The sequence below is a fragment of the Peromyscus eremicus genome, chromosome 8a (assembly GCF_949786415.1).
Source record: "Peromyscus eremicus chromosome 8a, PerEre_H2_v1, whole genome shotgun sequence".
In the NCBI taxonomy this organism is placed as follows: Eukaryota; Metazoa; Chordata; class Mammalia; order Rodentia; family Cricetidae; genus Peromyscus; species Peromyscus eremicus.
This window is the reverse complement of record NC_081423.1, coordinates 60,647,159-60,661,797: the sequence shown is the minus strand read 5'-3', so window position 1 is coordinate 60,661,797 and position 14,639 is coordinate 60,647,159. Positions and strand designations below refer to the sequence as shown.

At 39.5% G+C, this 14,639-nt stretch overlaps 1 protein-coding gene across 1 annotated transcript in view; it reads left to right on the top strand.

Annotated features, from left to right (window-relative positions):
* Taok1 (TAO kinase 1) overlaps window positions 1-11,832 on the top strand; it is a 92,273-nt gene extending 80,441 nt beyond the window's left edge. The window contains exons 18-20 of the mRNA XM_059271261.1: window positions 1,703-1,915; window positions 3,082-3,264; window positions 7,954-11,832. Coding sequence (XP_059127244.1) covers window positions 1,703-1,915; window positions 3,082-3,264; window positions 7,954-8,415 — 858 coding nt within the window. The 3' untranslated portion in view covers window positions 8,416-11,832. The remainder of the gene's footprint in view (window positions 1-1,702; window positions 1,916-3,081; window positions 3,265-7,953) is intronic.
* Window positions 11,833-14,639: the final 2,807 nt, after the last annotated feature.

Below are 14,639 nucleotides of genomic sequence, written 5' to 3'. Positions count from 1 at the left end.
TACAGATATATTTATATTAATGTTATAATGTGGAAATAGAGACATTTTCTTTTCCTAGACAAATAGGTAACTTTTTTTTATTATTATTTATATATTTATTTATTATGTATACAGTATTCTGTCTGCATGTGTCCCTGCATGCCAGAAGAGGGCACCAGATCTCATTACAGATGGTTGTGAGCCACCATGTGGTTGCTGGGAATTGAATTCAGTACCTCTGGAAGAACAGTCAATGCTCTTAACCTCTGAGCCATCTCTCCAGCCCCCCCCCCCTTTTTTTTTTTTTTTTTGGTTTTTGTTTTGGAGCTGAGGATCGAACCCAGGGCCTTGTGCTTGCTAGGCAAGCACTCTACCACTGAGCTAAATCCCCAACCCCTATAACTTTTCATTTAATTATACTTTACTGTTAGGCAGGTGCTCTACTTCTAAACTAATCCCCAGCTAAGTTTGCGTTTATGTTTGTATTCATTTTCCTCTTTTTGAGACAGAGTTTCTCTGTGTAGCTTTGGAGCCTATCCTGGAACTTACTCTGTAGCCCAGGCTGGCCTCAGACGCACAGAAATCCTCCTGGCTCTGCCTCCCGAGTGCTGAGATTAAAGGCATGTGCCACCAATGCCCGGCTATATTTGTATTCTTGATGTGTATATTGAATCAACTAATTTATATCTGCCATTATTTATAATGGTAAAAAATATTTTTAACTGTGGGTTCTGTTTCAGTATAGTAAGTGAATATATTCTCACTTCTAGGCTGAACTAACATACCTTATAGAACTATATAGGTTCTATATACGCCATGCAGTGGTTTGGCACATCTTTGTCCCAGCACTCGGAAGGCAGAGGCAGGTGGATCTCCATGTGTTCAAAGCCAGCCTGGTCTACAGAGTGAGTTCCAGGACAACCAAGATTACACAGAGAAACCCTGTCTCATAAAACCAAAATAAATCAATAAAAATAGAAAAGAATAAAGTAAGCCATTACTGCAGATGGCACATGCCTCCTGTAGTCCCAGCACTGAGCAGGCTGAAGCACACTGAAGTGGGAGGACTTCAAGGACAACTCGGTCAACTTAGCACAACCTTGTTTCAAAATAAAACATTTTTTAAAGGGGTCTGAATGTGAATTGATGGTAGAGTGTTTGCTGACATGTATGATGCTTCAGGTTCAGACTTTAATATTGTAAGGCAGGTGGAGTGAACTAATGTTTGATTCTGTCTAGCTTATTTATTGTCTTAAAGAAAAGACAGTTGCAATAATCATTTACTATTGCACACTTCAAAATCAATCTAAAGTTTGGCATATAGATTCCACAGAAAGTAGGATCTGTTACAGATTGTGGTTAGAGTTGAGATTATCATGGAAAGAAAAGAAATTGGAGTGGAGTGTTCTAAATAAACAAAGAAACAATGCTTTGTTTTCTGCCTCAAGATATCTGGTAAAATTCTGCCTTGCTGAATAACTACCATAATTTGATTTATGAGATGAAATTTAGGTTTATGACATGAATGTTTGCCAAGTATAAAAATTAGCTGCAGTCTTATCATATGACCTTGTGGTTTTCTTCTTCTTTCTTCTTGACTTTATATGTAAGTAAGTAAGTATACGTGATGCCAAACACTATATATATGTTGAGATATATACTCAAACTTCTCTCCTCTCTCTCTCCATATATATATTGTTTGTTTGTTTGTTTTTCTTTCCAGTCTAAAGAACTCCAGATAAAAAAGCAGTTTCAGGATACATGCAAAATTCAAACCAGACAGTACAAAGCATTAAGAAACCACCTGCTGGAGACTACACCAAAGAGTGAGCACAAAGCCGTTCTGAAGAGACTCAAGGAGGAACAGACTCGGAAGTTAGCCATCTTGGCTGAGCAGTATGATCATAGCATTAATGAAATGCTCTCCACACAAGCTGTGAGTTTGCTTTGTTTAGGCAAAACAAATTCAGTACCTCTTTCTTTGTACCACCTACATGAAACCCTAGCAGTTCAAAGATAAGCTGGGAATGATAGCTCTTTACTAGCACAGGGAAAAATAGTGGTCATCCGTATTCTTCCTATTCTTAGCATTGCTTGGAAAAACCATGGTATATATAGAATTTCACTGATATATTTAAACATAAGATCTTACAAAGGCTCCCCGCAGGTGTGTATTCCAACAACTTAAAAAGACCAGGTGAGTAAACTGTAGGCAAAACATACTTATGTATATAGGAATCTAAATGGTTACCTTGGAGCACACAGATGAAATACTGTGCAAGTATTTTCTTTTTCTTTTTTTTTTTTTTAAACAATTTATCTTTATTTTATGTGCATTGATGTATGCATGTATGTCTGTTTGAGGGTATCAGATCTTAGAGTTACAGACAGTTGTTAGCTGCCATGTGGGTGCTGGGAATTGAACCCGGGTCCTCTGGTAGAGCAATTGGTGCTCTTAACCACTGAGCCATAACTCCAGCTCCGCCCCCCCCCCCTTTTTTTTTTTTCCTGGATCTCGCTCTATAGACCAGGCTGGCCTTGAACTCACAGAGATCTACCTGCCTCTGCCTCCCGATTTAATCTGGGATTAAAACATGGGCCACCACCACCCGGCACAAGTATTTTCTTAAAGGACCAAATAATCAGTATTTTAGATTTTGCAGACCAGGAGGTAAAATTGATATTGTGTAGGTACTTCTAACTATTAAAAATGTAACCATGTCAAAATGTAAAACTCAGTTTTAGCTATTGAACTGAACAAAAATAAAAAAGCAGCTACCCAGATCGGGCTTGTGTACTGTGCTTATTGACTTTGATTCTACTAGGGAAGTAGAGACTGAGCACTTTATATTACCCAATCATATTCTAGATTTTTCTTAAGAAAAAGTATAGTTATTCAGGCATCTTCAGAACAGCTTATGATAGCATCTTCTGTCATGCAGTATTGGTTATTATCTTTCTTTTTCAGGGATGTTCACACCAGACTACAAGAAAGAGCTCTTATATAGCTTACAAAAACGTAGTCTGTCTTCTCTCACTCTTCTATAAGTTATGAATGGGTAGTTCACAGTAGAATATATCAGTTTCTCTTCTTTCTCTCAGCTGCGTTTGGATGAAGCACAGGAAGCAGAATGCCAGGTTTTGAAGATGCAGCTGCAGCAGGAACTGGAGCTACTGAATGCATATCAGAGCAAAATCAAGATGCAGGCTGAGGCCCAACATGATCGAGAGCTTCGAGAGCTGGAACAGAGGGTCTCCCTTCGCAGGGCACTCTTAGAACAAAAGGTATAGATAATAGAAGGAAGAGAATTGTTCTACTATTGGTTTTTTTATTGTTGTTGTTTTTTGTTTTTCGAGACAGGGTTCTCTGTGTAGCTTTGGTGCCTATCCTGGAACTCACTCTGTAGACCAGGCTGGCCTGGAACTCACAGAGATCCTCTTGCCTCTGCCTCCCGAGTGCTGGGATTAAAGGTGTGCGCCATCACCATCCAGCCTACTATTGGTTTTTAATCAAAAGAATTAAATATACGTGTGTGCTCACAAGCTTGGGGATGTGGGGGGCGTGTGTTTTTATTTTTTTTTGAATACATGTGTATGATGTATTGTCTGTACAAGTGCATGTTTGTGTGGGAGTGCAGGCTTCTATGGCATGGCATTGTGGAAGTCAGAGAAGGATGTCAGGTGTTAGTCTTCACTTTGCGCCTTATTGTGGTAGCGGGCCCACAAGTTCTGGGATCCCCTCTGCTTTCCACCTCACCGTAAACACAGTGGAATTACAGAGAGGCCTTTTCATGCTTTGCTGCCCTTTTTTTTTTTTTTCCCCTCTTCTTCTTGAGACAAGGTTTCACTATGTAGCCCTGGCTGGCCAGGTGCTCTATGTAGACCAGGCTAGCTTTAAACTCACAGAGAAGGTGCAGCAGTATACCTGGCTGTATCTAGGCTTTACATAGGTTCTGGAGATCTGGTCTCAGGTCCTCATACTTGCATGTCAAATACTTTTACCTACTGAGCCATCTCCATAGCTCTGGTTTGTTTTTGAGGCAGGGTCTCACTCCATAGCCCTAGCAGGCCTTGAATTTTCTAGATAGATGAGACTGGCCTTGAACTCAGAGCTCTCCCTGCCTCTACAGGTGTTGGGATTAAAGAATTGCACCACCACCCCCAGGTTCACAGCTTTTAATTATTTGGACTGAGGGAATGAGCTTCAGATCTTGCACTTACAAGACAAGAACTCTACTGATATCAACAGGGATTGAGTTAGTTTAAGTATTCAATAATGAACTTTTTAATTAATGAGTTCTAAACCTCAAAGGAATATAATTAATGAGTAAAGATTATGAGCTGTGAGAAGACTAAGACTTGAGACCTTGGAGGTATGAAGGAGCTGCCGAAACAACTCAGAGATCTGAAGGTGGAGCTGTCTCAAATTCTGAAGTTTACATGTGTCTCTGTGCTAAGCTTTCCAAGTTCGGAGTTGTCCACAAATCCTTCATTCGTGTCCTCACCGTCATTAACCAGAAAGAAAACCACAGAAAATTCTACAGGGACAAGTACAGGCCCATGGACCTGTGGCCCAAGAAAAAATGAGTCATGCACCACTGAGCCCAGTGAGAAACTGAAGAAAGGAAGTAGTGGCTATACCCACTGTGCAAATACTTTATCAGGGCCTGAGGTTCAAAAACAATAACACACAAAAAATGAACTGTGCATGGTGGCACATACCTATAATCTACCCTTGGGATGTGGGTGTGGATGCAGGAGGACAAGAGTTCAAGATCATCCTTGCCTACATAGCAGGTTTGAGGCCAACCTGGGCTACGTGAGGGCTTGTCTCAGTACAAACAAAAAGAATATGAAGCAATGCGAAGATCATAGAATTGTGAGAGGAGCAATGCTTTCTCCATTTCCCTTACGTCTTTGTCTGCTAGCTCTACCTGAGGAGACTGCAGGAAGACTGACATAATGAGGAACAAGAATTGCAGTGATTGCCTGAGAGAGAGAGAGAACCAAGAATATACATATAAACTTCACTCTTAAGTCTTTGTCTGAAACTGTGCAGATGGTGGGAGATTACTGAGGAACAGAAGTTAAAACCAGTTCCACAAGCTGCAAAATTATACATCTTATACATCTAGATTCATCATTACTGTTTGGAGCTTTGGCCAGTGGGGGTGGAGGGGGATAGAGACAGGTCTTATAGTTTAAGTTGGCCTTGAACTCTCCTCAGAGTTGTTTCCACCTTAGCGTTGGGATTATAAGCATGCAGCACCATGTTAGCATGTCTTTACTTTTTCTGACTTATTGTCAGATATATTAGAAAATAGACCTAGAATCTTGAAATTAATTTGTCATTCAAAGTACTAAGGTATATGTATGTATGTCTGAGAGAGATTGATTTAGTAAAAGGATATTAGCAAAAGATTTTTGAGTTTAAAAAGGGAAGGCATTCATTATGAGAAATGGTAGTCATTTATATACGGAATTCAATGATACGTTCCAAAGTTCTTGAGTAGTAAATTCACAATAGCTGATGTAGTATCAGTCCATTGTGCATTGTTAGTTAGTACTTGCCTATTGATCGTCTTAAAATTGCCATTGTTTTGAACCATTGGCTTGTAAAGTTTTCTGTTCATGTAGTTCTTGTAATAAAAATAGAATACCTTACTTTGTGTGTGTGTTTGTATGTATGTATGCATGTATGTATGTATGCTTGTAATTACTGTTAATCAATAAATTAATATTTATTTGTTTATTTACTTCAATCAAGCCTGGTGGCACAGGCTTACAATCTCAACTACTGGGGAGGCCAAGGCAGGATAATTGCAAGTTCAAAGCCATAATGGGCAACTCAGCAAGACTCTATTAAACAAATAAAAGCAGAAGCCAGGTTGTGGTAGCAGCGGTACACTTGGGAGGCAGAGGCAGGCAGATCACTGTCTGTCTCTTAGCCTGGTCTACAGAGTGAGTTCCAGGACAGCCAGAGCTGCACAGAGAAACCCTGTCTTGGGGTGGGGAGGGGGAGTTAAATAAATAAATAAAAGTAGGGTGGGTGAGATGGCTGAACAGGTAGAGGCATTTGCTGCCAAGCCTGACAAGCTGTGTGCGATCCCCAGGACCCACCTCAACTGTCATCCACCTCCTCTGCTATCCTTCTCCTTCCTTCTCTCCCCTCTCTTCTACTCCTTTGCCTTCTCTTTTTGATGCAGAACATTGCACATACTAAACACATGCTCTATGAGCAATACTTCCAACCCTAGTTCTTCAAAATTTATGAAGTCTTATTTCAACTCTTACCTCCAGATGAATAGCCTCCTGGGTGCTGGGATAACAGGTGTACATCGCCAAGCCCAGTCAATTTAAAAAGCAGAAAGAAAACTTTCTGTTGCATGGATGAGTTGACAATCAGAATCTACTGATTAATATTATTACTAAAAGATGGGGCTGGAGCATGGCTTAGTGGTTAAGAGCATTGGTTTGATTCCCAGCACCCTTATAATAGCTCATATCTACCTGTAACTCCAGTTTCAGAGGATCGGACACCCATTTCTTTTGTCCATGAGTATCAGGCACACACATGGTGCAGACAAAAATACATATATACATAAATAAAAATAATTTAAAATGTTTTTGTTTAATCAAAAGAAGGATCAAGCCATGCAGGGTGGCACATATCTGTAATTCTAGCACTTGGCAGGCTGAGGCAGGAGGATGCAAAGTTCAGCATAGCTTGAAAGCAATGGACTATTTGAACAGACACACATTTTATGTGATGTAAAATGTAGTATCTAGGTGGTAATTTTTTTCTAGCATGCGGGAAATTTGGGGTTCAATCAACAGTACTGACTTCATCCATCCCCAACCCAATTTTGTTTTGTTTTCTTTGAATAAAGCTGATAAGATGGTACACCATACTATGATTCAGCATGGTAACCATATCATGCTGAATCCAGTTCTTGTGCAGTTTGATTTAAGACATGGATATACTGTTCGCGGGCACAGAGAGTTCTGACTGATGCAAGAAGATAATGAGTTTTGGCCAGTTTATATCAATAAATTACCAATTAATCAGTCAATCCTTATTTAACCCAAATATAAACATCCCTCTGAATCTACCAGTTTATAGCAAATACCAAGTAGAGCACAGGAGAAAATACTAAACGATGGCATCAAGATATAATTGGTGAGCTGGGCGGTGGTGGCGCACACCTTTAATCCCAGCACACAAGAGGCAGAGGCAAGCAGATCTCTGTGAGTTCGAGGCCAGCCTGGTCTAGTCTACAGAGTGAGTTCCAGGATAGGCTCCAAAGCTACACAGAGAAACCCTGTCTCAAAAAACCAAAAAAAGAAAAAAGAGAGAGATAATTGGTCAAATCCAGAATTTAGACATTTTTATAGGACAAGTGAGCCAGTTTACAAGTGACAGGTGAGGGGAATGGACAGGCTGCTATAGACTTTAAAAAAAAAAATTAAAAGACAAATAACAAAATGAATGGTTTTTGTTTGGGCCTCAATCCAAATAAAAAAATTATCAACAAGACTTTTGAGATAATAAGAGAAATTTAGATACACACTAAAAATTGGTTATCAATTTATTAGATATCACAACGAAATGGTTATTTTGTAAACTATAATTAACATGAGGTCAAAAAGTACAATCTGGCTGGGTACTCCAGAGGGAGGGTCAGGTAGGTTGTGAGTTCAAGGCCATCTAAGACTACACAGTGAGACCCTGTCTCAAATCCTATTTGTACTTAAGAATAGAATGTTTTTCAAAAACTGTAAACACTTTCACTATAAAAAAAAAAGTAGTTTTGGCAGTGGTGGCACACACCTGTAATCCCAGTGTATCTTTTAAAACAATTTTCAGTATAATTGATAAAAAAGCTGTTGATTGTTTTGAGTAGTTATTGCTGCTTTAGCTTATAGATCTGAAACATAAATTGATATTTTTACTCCCTTTTCCTACCCTGACAGATTGAAGAAGAGATGTTGGCTTTGCAGAATGAACGCACAGAACGAATACGTAGCCTGCTTGAACGTCAAGCCAGAGAAATTGAAGCTTTTGACTCTGAAAGCATGAGACTAGGTTTCAGTAACATGGTCCTTTCTAATCTCTCCCCTGAGGCATTCAGCCACAGCTACCCAGGAGCTTCTAGTTGGTCTCACAATCCTACTGGGGGTCCCGGACCTCACTGGGGTCATCCCATGGGTGGCACACCACAAGCTTGGGGCCATCCAATGCAAGGTGGACCCCAGCCTTGGGGTCATCCCTCAGGGCCAATGCAAGGGGTCCCTCGAGGTAGCAGTATGGGAGTCCGCAATAGCCCCCAGGCTCTGAGGCGGACAGCTTCTGGGGGACGGACAGAACAGGGCATGAGCAGAAGCACGAGTGTCACTTCACAAATATCCAATGGGTCACACATGTCTTACACATAGTAATTGAAAGTGGCAATTCCGCTGGAGCTGTCTGCCAAAAGAAACTGCCTACAGAAATCATCACCGCAGCCTCCTCACTTGGGTACTACCGTGTGGAAGCTGAGTGCATATGGTATATTTTATTCGTTTTTGTAAAGCGTTATGTTTTGTGTTTACTAATTGGGTTGTCATAGTATTTGGCTGCCGGGTTTTTGTGGTTGGCATTTGTTTCTTTGTTTTTAACTTTTGGAAAATTTTAAAAGTGGGAATAGATAAATATTTCATGTGTGTGGCAAAAAGAAATTGGCTTAATAGAAGGGGTTTTATCTGAACAATGTCAAAATAAAATGAAGCAAACTGGCCTGAATCATCACTTTAGGATGTCCATAGCCTAAGAAGTTTATTGGAAGATCTAAAGCCTTCTTCCCTATTCCACATTCTGTGAGCCACTGAGGGCAGGTAGCATCTGTGTTGAAACACACCTCCACTCCTTACCAGTGTGTTTCCTTTCTTTATAAAATGGGTCTGACTTCCCAACCTCATTTGGACTAAAAAGCAGAAAACTATGAACATTAAAAGATTGTGTTCACCTTTTCAGGTGGTAAAAAATCATGTAGTTCTTTGCTAAGTGCTTCAGAAGTTTGTCGCTGGTTTTGTAGGCTGTATCATATAAGATGGAGTTGCTTAAGGAGATAAAAGCTGTGTGGGGATTGCACTAACAAGCCTGTGAACTATCAGAGAGAAAAACCAGAAGGTCAGGGGACCCTGAAAGTTCCTGTGATAGATATGTTCAGCATGGAGTGAGGAGATAAAGCCTCTCTATTCTGACATTTTGTCTCTTGTACAGTGAGATCTCATGCTACCCAAACTCTAAGACCCCAGACAGTACTTTTGCTTTGTTTGTACAAAACAAAGACACTTAGCCAACACAGAGCAGATGCCAGAGGTATTTGAATGATGCCATATTTGTGAACTGCCATCTATTCGAATATTCATCACACTACACAGACATAATTTTATTACCCCCTTTTTGGCGTATGGGATTTCCTGTTTACAAGTAGCAATAGTCAATTATTTATTTAGTTGCCACCAGGAGTCACTGAGCCAATGACTACCAGCTGCTGACTAATCCTCACACTGTGGATGCTGCTTCATCTGCAGGTCCTCTGTGTTTAATCGCTGTTTCGTTATTGCAGTACCTTACAAACTTTTAGTTCATTAGGGACCATCTTGGTCCATGTTAATATCACACAATAGCAAATTCCCTTTCAGAAGTCTCTAGCTTAGTGCTGAAATACTACTGAGAAGAAACTAGTAGTTTGGTGAGTAAAAGAAAACAACAACAAAAATTAAAAGTAAGTTCCATAGTGGTCAAGGACCACTAACTGGGGAGTGTGTTCTGTCTTTTTTTTCAATGAAGGATCAATCCAGTGGTCTACGTCAGTGCTCGTTTGTGTCCTCTGGTTGCTTGTGGAGAGCATGAGTTGGAGGTAGACAAGGGGCAGTGCCATTTTTAGTGACAGACCAGAGTTTCTTACAAGTTATTGCCCTGCTCCCCTTTCAGTTGTCTTGAAGAGCTCTTGTTGCTAACTCTGGGTCCTACTTTTCATGGAATTAGAGGTAAGAACACACTTAATCATACTTAGAACAAACTAGCAACCAAATTCTCATCTGCTACTATTGACGTTCTTTCTTTTCTTAACATTTTATGTCTTGTCCAGGTATGTCATTCCAGTCTCCATGACTTACCCCCTTAAGGAATTTCTGACTTTGGTTTGAGGGTTTCTGACACTAGTTAAAAGAAAAATTAGATCAGGGTGTAGTAGCACATGCTTATAATTCCAGCACTTAGGAAGTGGGAGTCTGGGGTTCAAGGCTGCCTTCATCTGTCTCACAAAGGGCAGAAAGAAAGATGCTATAATGTAGATCCTTGGAAAACCAATAGAAGGTTGACAGTAAAGTTTACACACACTTCTAGGCAAGGTTTAAGCATGTTCTAGGTCGGTTTTTAGATGAACAAGTAGCTAATGAGAAGGACTCTTAGTTTTCTGTCTTTTGCATTCAAAACACTATTCAGAGCTTCAAACAAAGTGAGAGCTCTATATATTTGGAGGAAATAAGGGAAAGCTTTAGATTTAGTAGGATGTTCAAAACTATAAAAGACCATCTTTTATAAGATGATCTTATAAAACAATTAAAAACCATTTTTCATACATCTGGCCCCTATCTGCTCCTAGAGGGTTAGAATGGGAAAGCAAGTCAGATGTGAATTAAAATTTTCCTTCAGACTCCAAACTACTAGCAGAGATAACACTTTATAGTCCAGCTATGAGCTTCACTTGGTCAGATTGAGTTACTGAGTCCATTTTGATCGTAGTGCACTCATACTAGTGTGATTGAATACTATGTGTCATGTCCAGTAGGAATTTCTGCCTCATCTAATTGTGTGGCACCCAGTTTTCCCATGTAGGTCATGATTATACGATCAATTTAGTTAAAATACATGTGGTTTGCAAAATGATTAGAATTAATCCGTTTGTGTATTTGTAAGTGCTAACTTCTGAGGAATCATGTACATGGCAAAAATCATCACAGTAAAAACTGGTAGCAGGAAAATTTGAAAGGGTTTGAAATGCCCTGAAGATAAGGCAAGTACTTCTGGGGGGGGGGGGAGTAGAAATGTAAACATTTGACCAAATTAGCACTCCCTGCTCCCCAGTTAATTCACTTATTATATGTGTGTTGAAGAAAGTGAAAGTGTGGAGAAATGGGTAGTGCGCCAGAAGTTATGGATATATGTCTAGTATCCAGAACCTAACAGGGAAATCTTTCTTGTTCTACCTTTCTTGGGTCAGCATTTTAAAAATACAAAGCCTCATATCTTGAGATATTTTATTCCTCATTAAATTCACTGCCCTTTGCACATAACTTTTCTTTTAAACTTAGCTCTAACCCTAAATTGTGACATCTGAAAGTGTGTTTATATTTTAGAGTTCCTATTCTGCACATTTCCATAACTAGAGATGAATAGTCCTGATTATAAGGTCACATCCACAGGTGTAACACACTTAGTCTCAAGTCAAGGCCTTGCTAATAAGTGGAACTTTGTACATCGTCATTATGATTTTTTGACTGCCTGGATATCAAGTAAACAACATTCAGAACACTAAAGAAACTGGCCTGCAGATTCCACCCTGCTACTAACAAGTTTTTGTGTACATCCCTTTTTTTTTTTTCCCCAGATCTTAAGGCAGAATTTAGTAAGTTTGTGCTTCTGTAAATGTCTAGCATTTTAAACATATATAGAATACATTGTTTTGGACACTGGAATAATATGATTTATTTTCACCTATAAAAATGATTTCATTGTACTTGAACACCTTTGCATTTCTCCATTTGTGCCATTTACAAGTGGAAATAAATTGTATTATACCATGATCTACTGGCTTTTTAAAACTTACGTATGCACATTTTTGGTATAGCTATTTTCATTTGTGTATATTTGTGTGTGTGTGTGTGTGTGTGTGTGTGTGTGTGTGTGTGTGTCTATATGTGTATAGATAGATGGTTAGAACTCATTCTATATATGTCTGCCAGGGTTCAGTTTTGAGTTTTGTTCTTGTTTTCTTTTTTATCCTCTGATAAGGCAAGGATGTGTCTGTTTTTTAAAGAGTATTCTGGGCTGATATTTATGAGATGATTAGTAGATACAGTCTGTCTTTTTCAGGCCCTTAGCACTTCTGTTAGTGAGGAGAAGGTTAAGTAAAATGAAGCCATGAGTTACAGTGTAGTAAAATGATAGGGAAGGAGCCGGTTGGTGTTTCTTTGAGGTGGTTTTACAATGCGAGAAAGATGCAAGCAGGAGAAAAGTGAACAGCTGTGCAAAGGACGGACACCCCAGGGCTGATTCTGCAAAGGTGAAAAGTCCACGGGTCGCTTCTTAGGGTTGAATCCGGGACCCCCTCACCCCCTCATTCCCTTTTCCTCTTAATAGCAGTAGTTCTGTATTTTACTGAGGATCAAAACTGCCAAGAAAGAAATCACTACTAAAACATATCTAAGGTTCTCCTAAACTGTCAGTTACAGGAGGTGGTCACTGGGAGAGAAGGCGTGAACTGGTTGGAAGGGTTGTCTCCTTTTAAGTACTCTTCTTACTTGCTAATAGTAAGTTCCTCCTTATGAACCTTCCACCCCTTCTGAGCCACTGCTGTTCAAGCAGAGATTTGGTCCAACACACACCCTTTCTGAGTTTCTTTTCTTTTGAGACAGGGTCTTGCTGTGTAACCCTTTCTGGTCTGGTAATTGATGTTTACCAGAGGCAGACCTCAGATTCCTAGCACTCCTGTCCCAGGCTCCCAGGTAGTGGGGTTCATGCTCAGCTACAGCACCCCTTTCTTTTGGAGGTTTATAGTTCTGCATTTGACTCATGTTTAGAATGTGAAGTGTCCTAATGTGTATTAAAGTTAGAAAAATAATATATTGAAGCTGTACTAAGTGTGAATCTTCTATAATGATGAAAATCTCTCACTTCTTACGTAGAGCCTTCTCTAAAGAGCAAAGTCAAAAGTTGGGCTGTCATCATTGAGCTGCTTATCAAACTACAGATCAATATTGAAGATAAACACATTGTTGTTGTTTTGTTCCCCTATAACAGAAGTCTCCCTTCCCTGGTTTAGCATTGCCTTTTAAAAGGCGCTCACCCTTAGTTAAGAACTGGAAATTCCCACCCTCGGATTCCTTAAAGGATGAAGAGTGTGCTCTACACTCAGCATACGTGCCTCTTGTATGCAAGGACTACTGATTGAAGTCTGTTTTGCTGTGTCTGGTTATGTTGTCTGCACTTTTATGAAATCACTACAGTACATCTACGTTGGAAATAATTACTAATTTGTAAAGAAATTTTTATTAAACACTGTAGAAAAAGAAAGTGAAGTTGAGAACTCTTCCTTTTGTGCATTTATATTTTCTGCTGAATTCTGATAGCCCACTTTTAAAGTTGTATTGACTTGTTTTTTCCTCTTTGATTATATTCAGATTTCCAAAATTTTATTCAAATAAGTGCTGGCCTTCAGATCATAAGTATAAGAAATAGGCACCATATCTGCTGTTGCAGGCTTCTGAAACTTGCACTGCCCATCCATGCAAAAATAAGTATCTTAAGAAATAGACACAGGGAACACAGACTGGGGAGCCATGTACTATGTCACCATATCTGTTCACTGTTTGCAGCAATCCGAACTGTGTGTGTGTGTGTGTGTGTGTGTGTGTGTGTGTGAGAGAGAGAGAGAGAGAGAGAGAGAGGGTTTTGCTTTGCTTTTAAATATACAAGGGGTTCTTTAATAGAGGAAAAGGTTAATCCTCTCCAGCCGATGCCCACTGGATATATAGTCTTTACATCTGTAGGTAGTTGGAAATGTGGAGAGAAGAGAAGGTAGGACTTCTCAATGAATGAAAAAGGGTATCTTGATGCTCAAGAATCCCCCCCCCCCAAGTACGGGTAGTTCAACCTGCACAGTTTCCTTTCACTTGTAGTTTTAACAATTATGAGTGAAAAATCATGTAATTATCTGTAAATATGTAGCTAACAAATTGACCTAGTTTCTGTATTTTTTTGGTTTTGTACTAAAGTTTATAGGTCTGTGCCAGCTAGAGAGGTTGCCGTCGTTGCTAGTTGTGGTTCTAGCACTTAATCCTGAAACCATCCTAGGTGACATTTTTAGAATTAATGGTTAAATGTTGTTAAACAGGGAGAAATGGAGCTTAATCATTGGTCAGGTTTGAAATCATTTGAAACTAAGTAATTTTATTTAATATGATGATTACATGTTGTCAGTCATGAGTGAGGTGTAGGGAGTCTCCCTCCCCCAGTGGCCATGTTTACAGAGTGTTTTGTCTATAAAGTGCAAGTGTGTTGATGTTTATGTAAATTATGCAGGTGATAAAACTATGGTTTGGGACTGTTTATGGGCTCTTTTAACTGAATTTTAAAATGAAATGAACTATGCTTATTGCTGGCACATTGATCCCATTTCTGGAACATCTTTCCTACTTGCAGAATTCTGTACGTTCCTTGACATTACCCCACTTAACCTCCCTTCCTCTGATATGCCTTGTAGCTAAGATATTAAAGACTGTTGAACATAGATGAGGGAAATGCATTTCTTAAAAATCCATGAACCCTCAATTGTATGCTTTCAGTATTGTGTTATATGTTTCTATGGCAACTTTGAAGTCAGTGGTTTAGA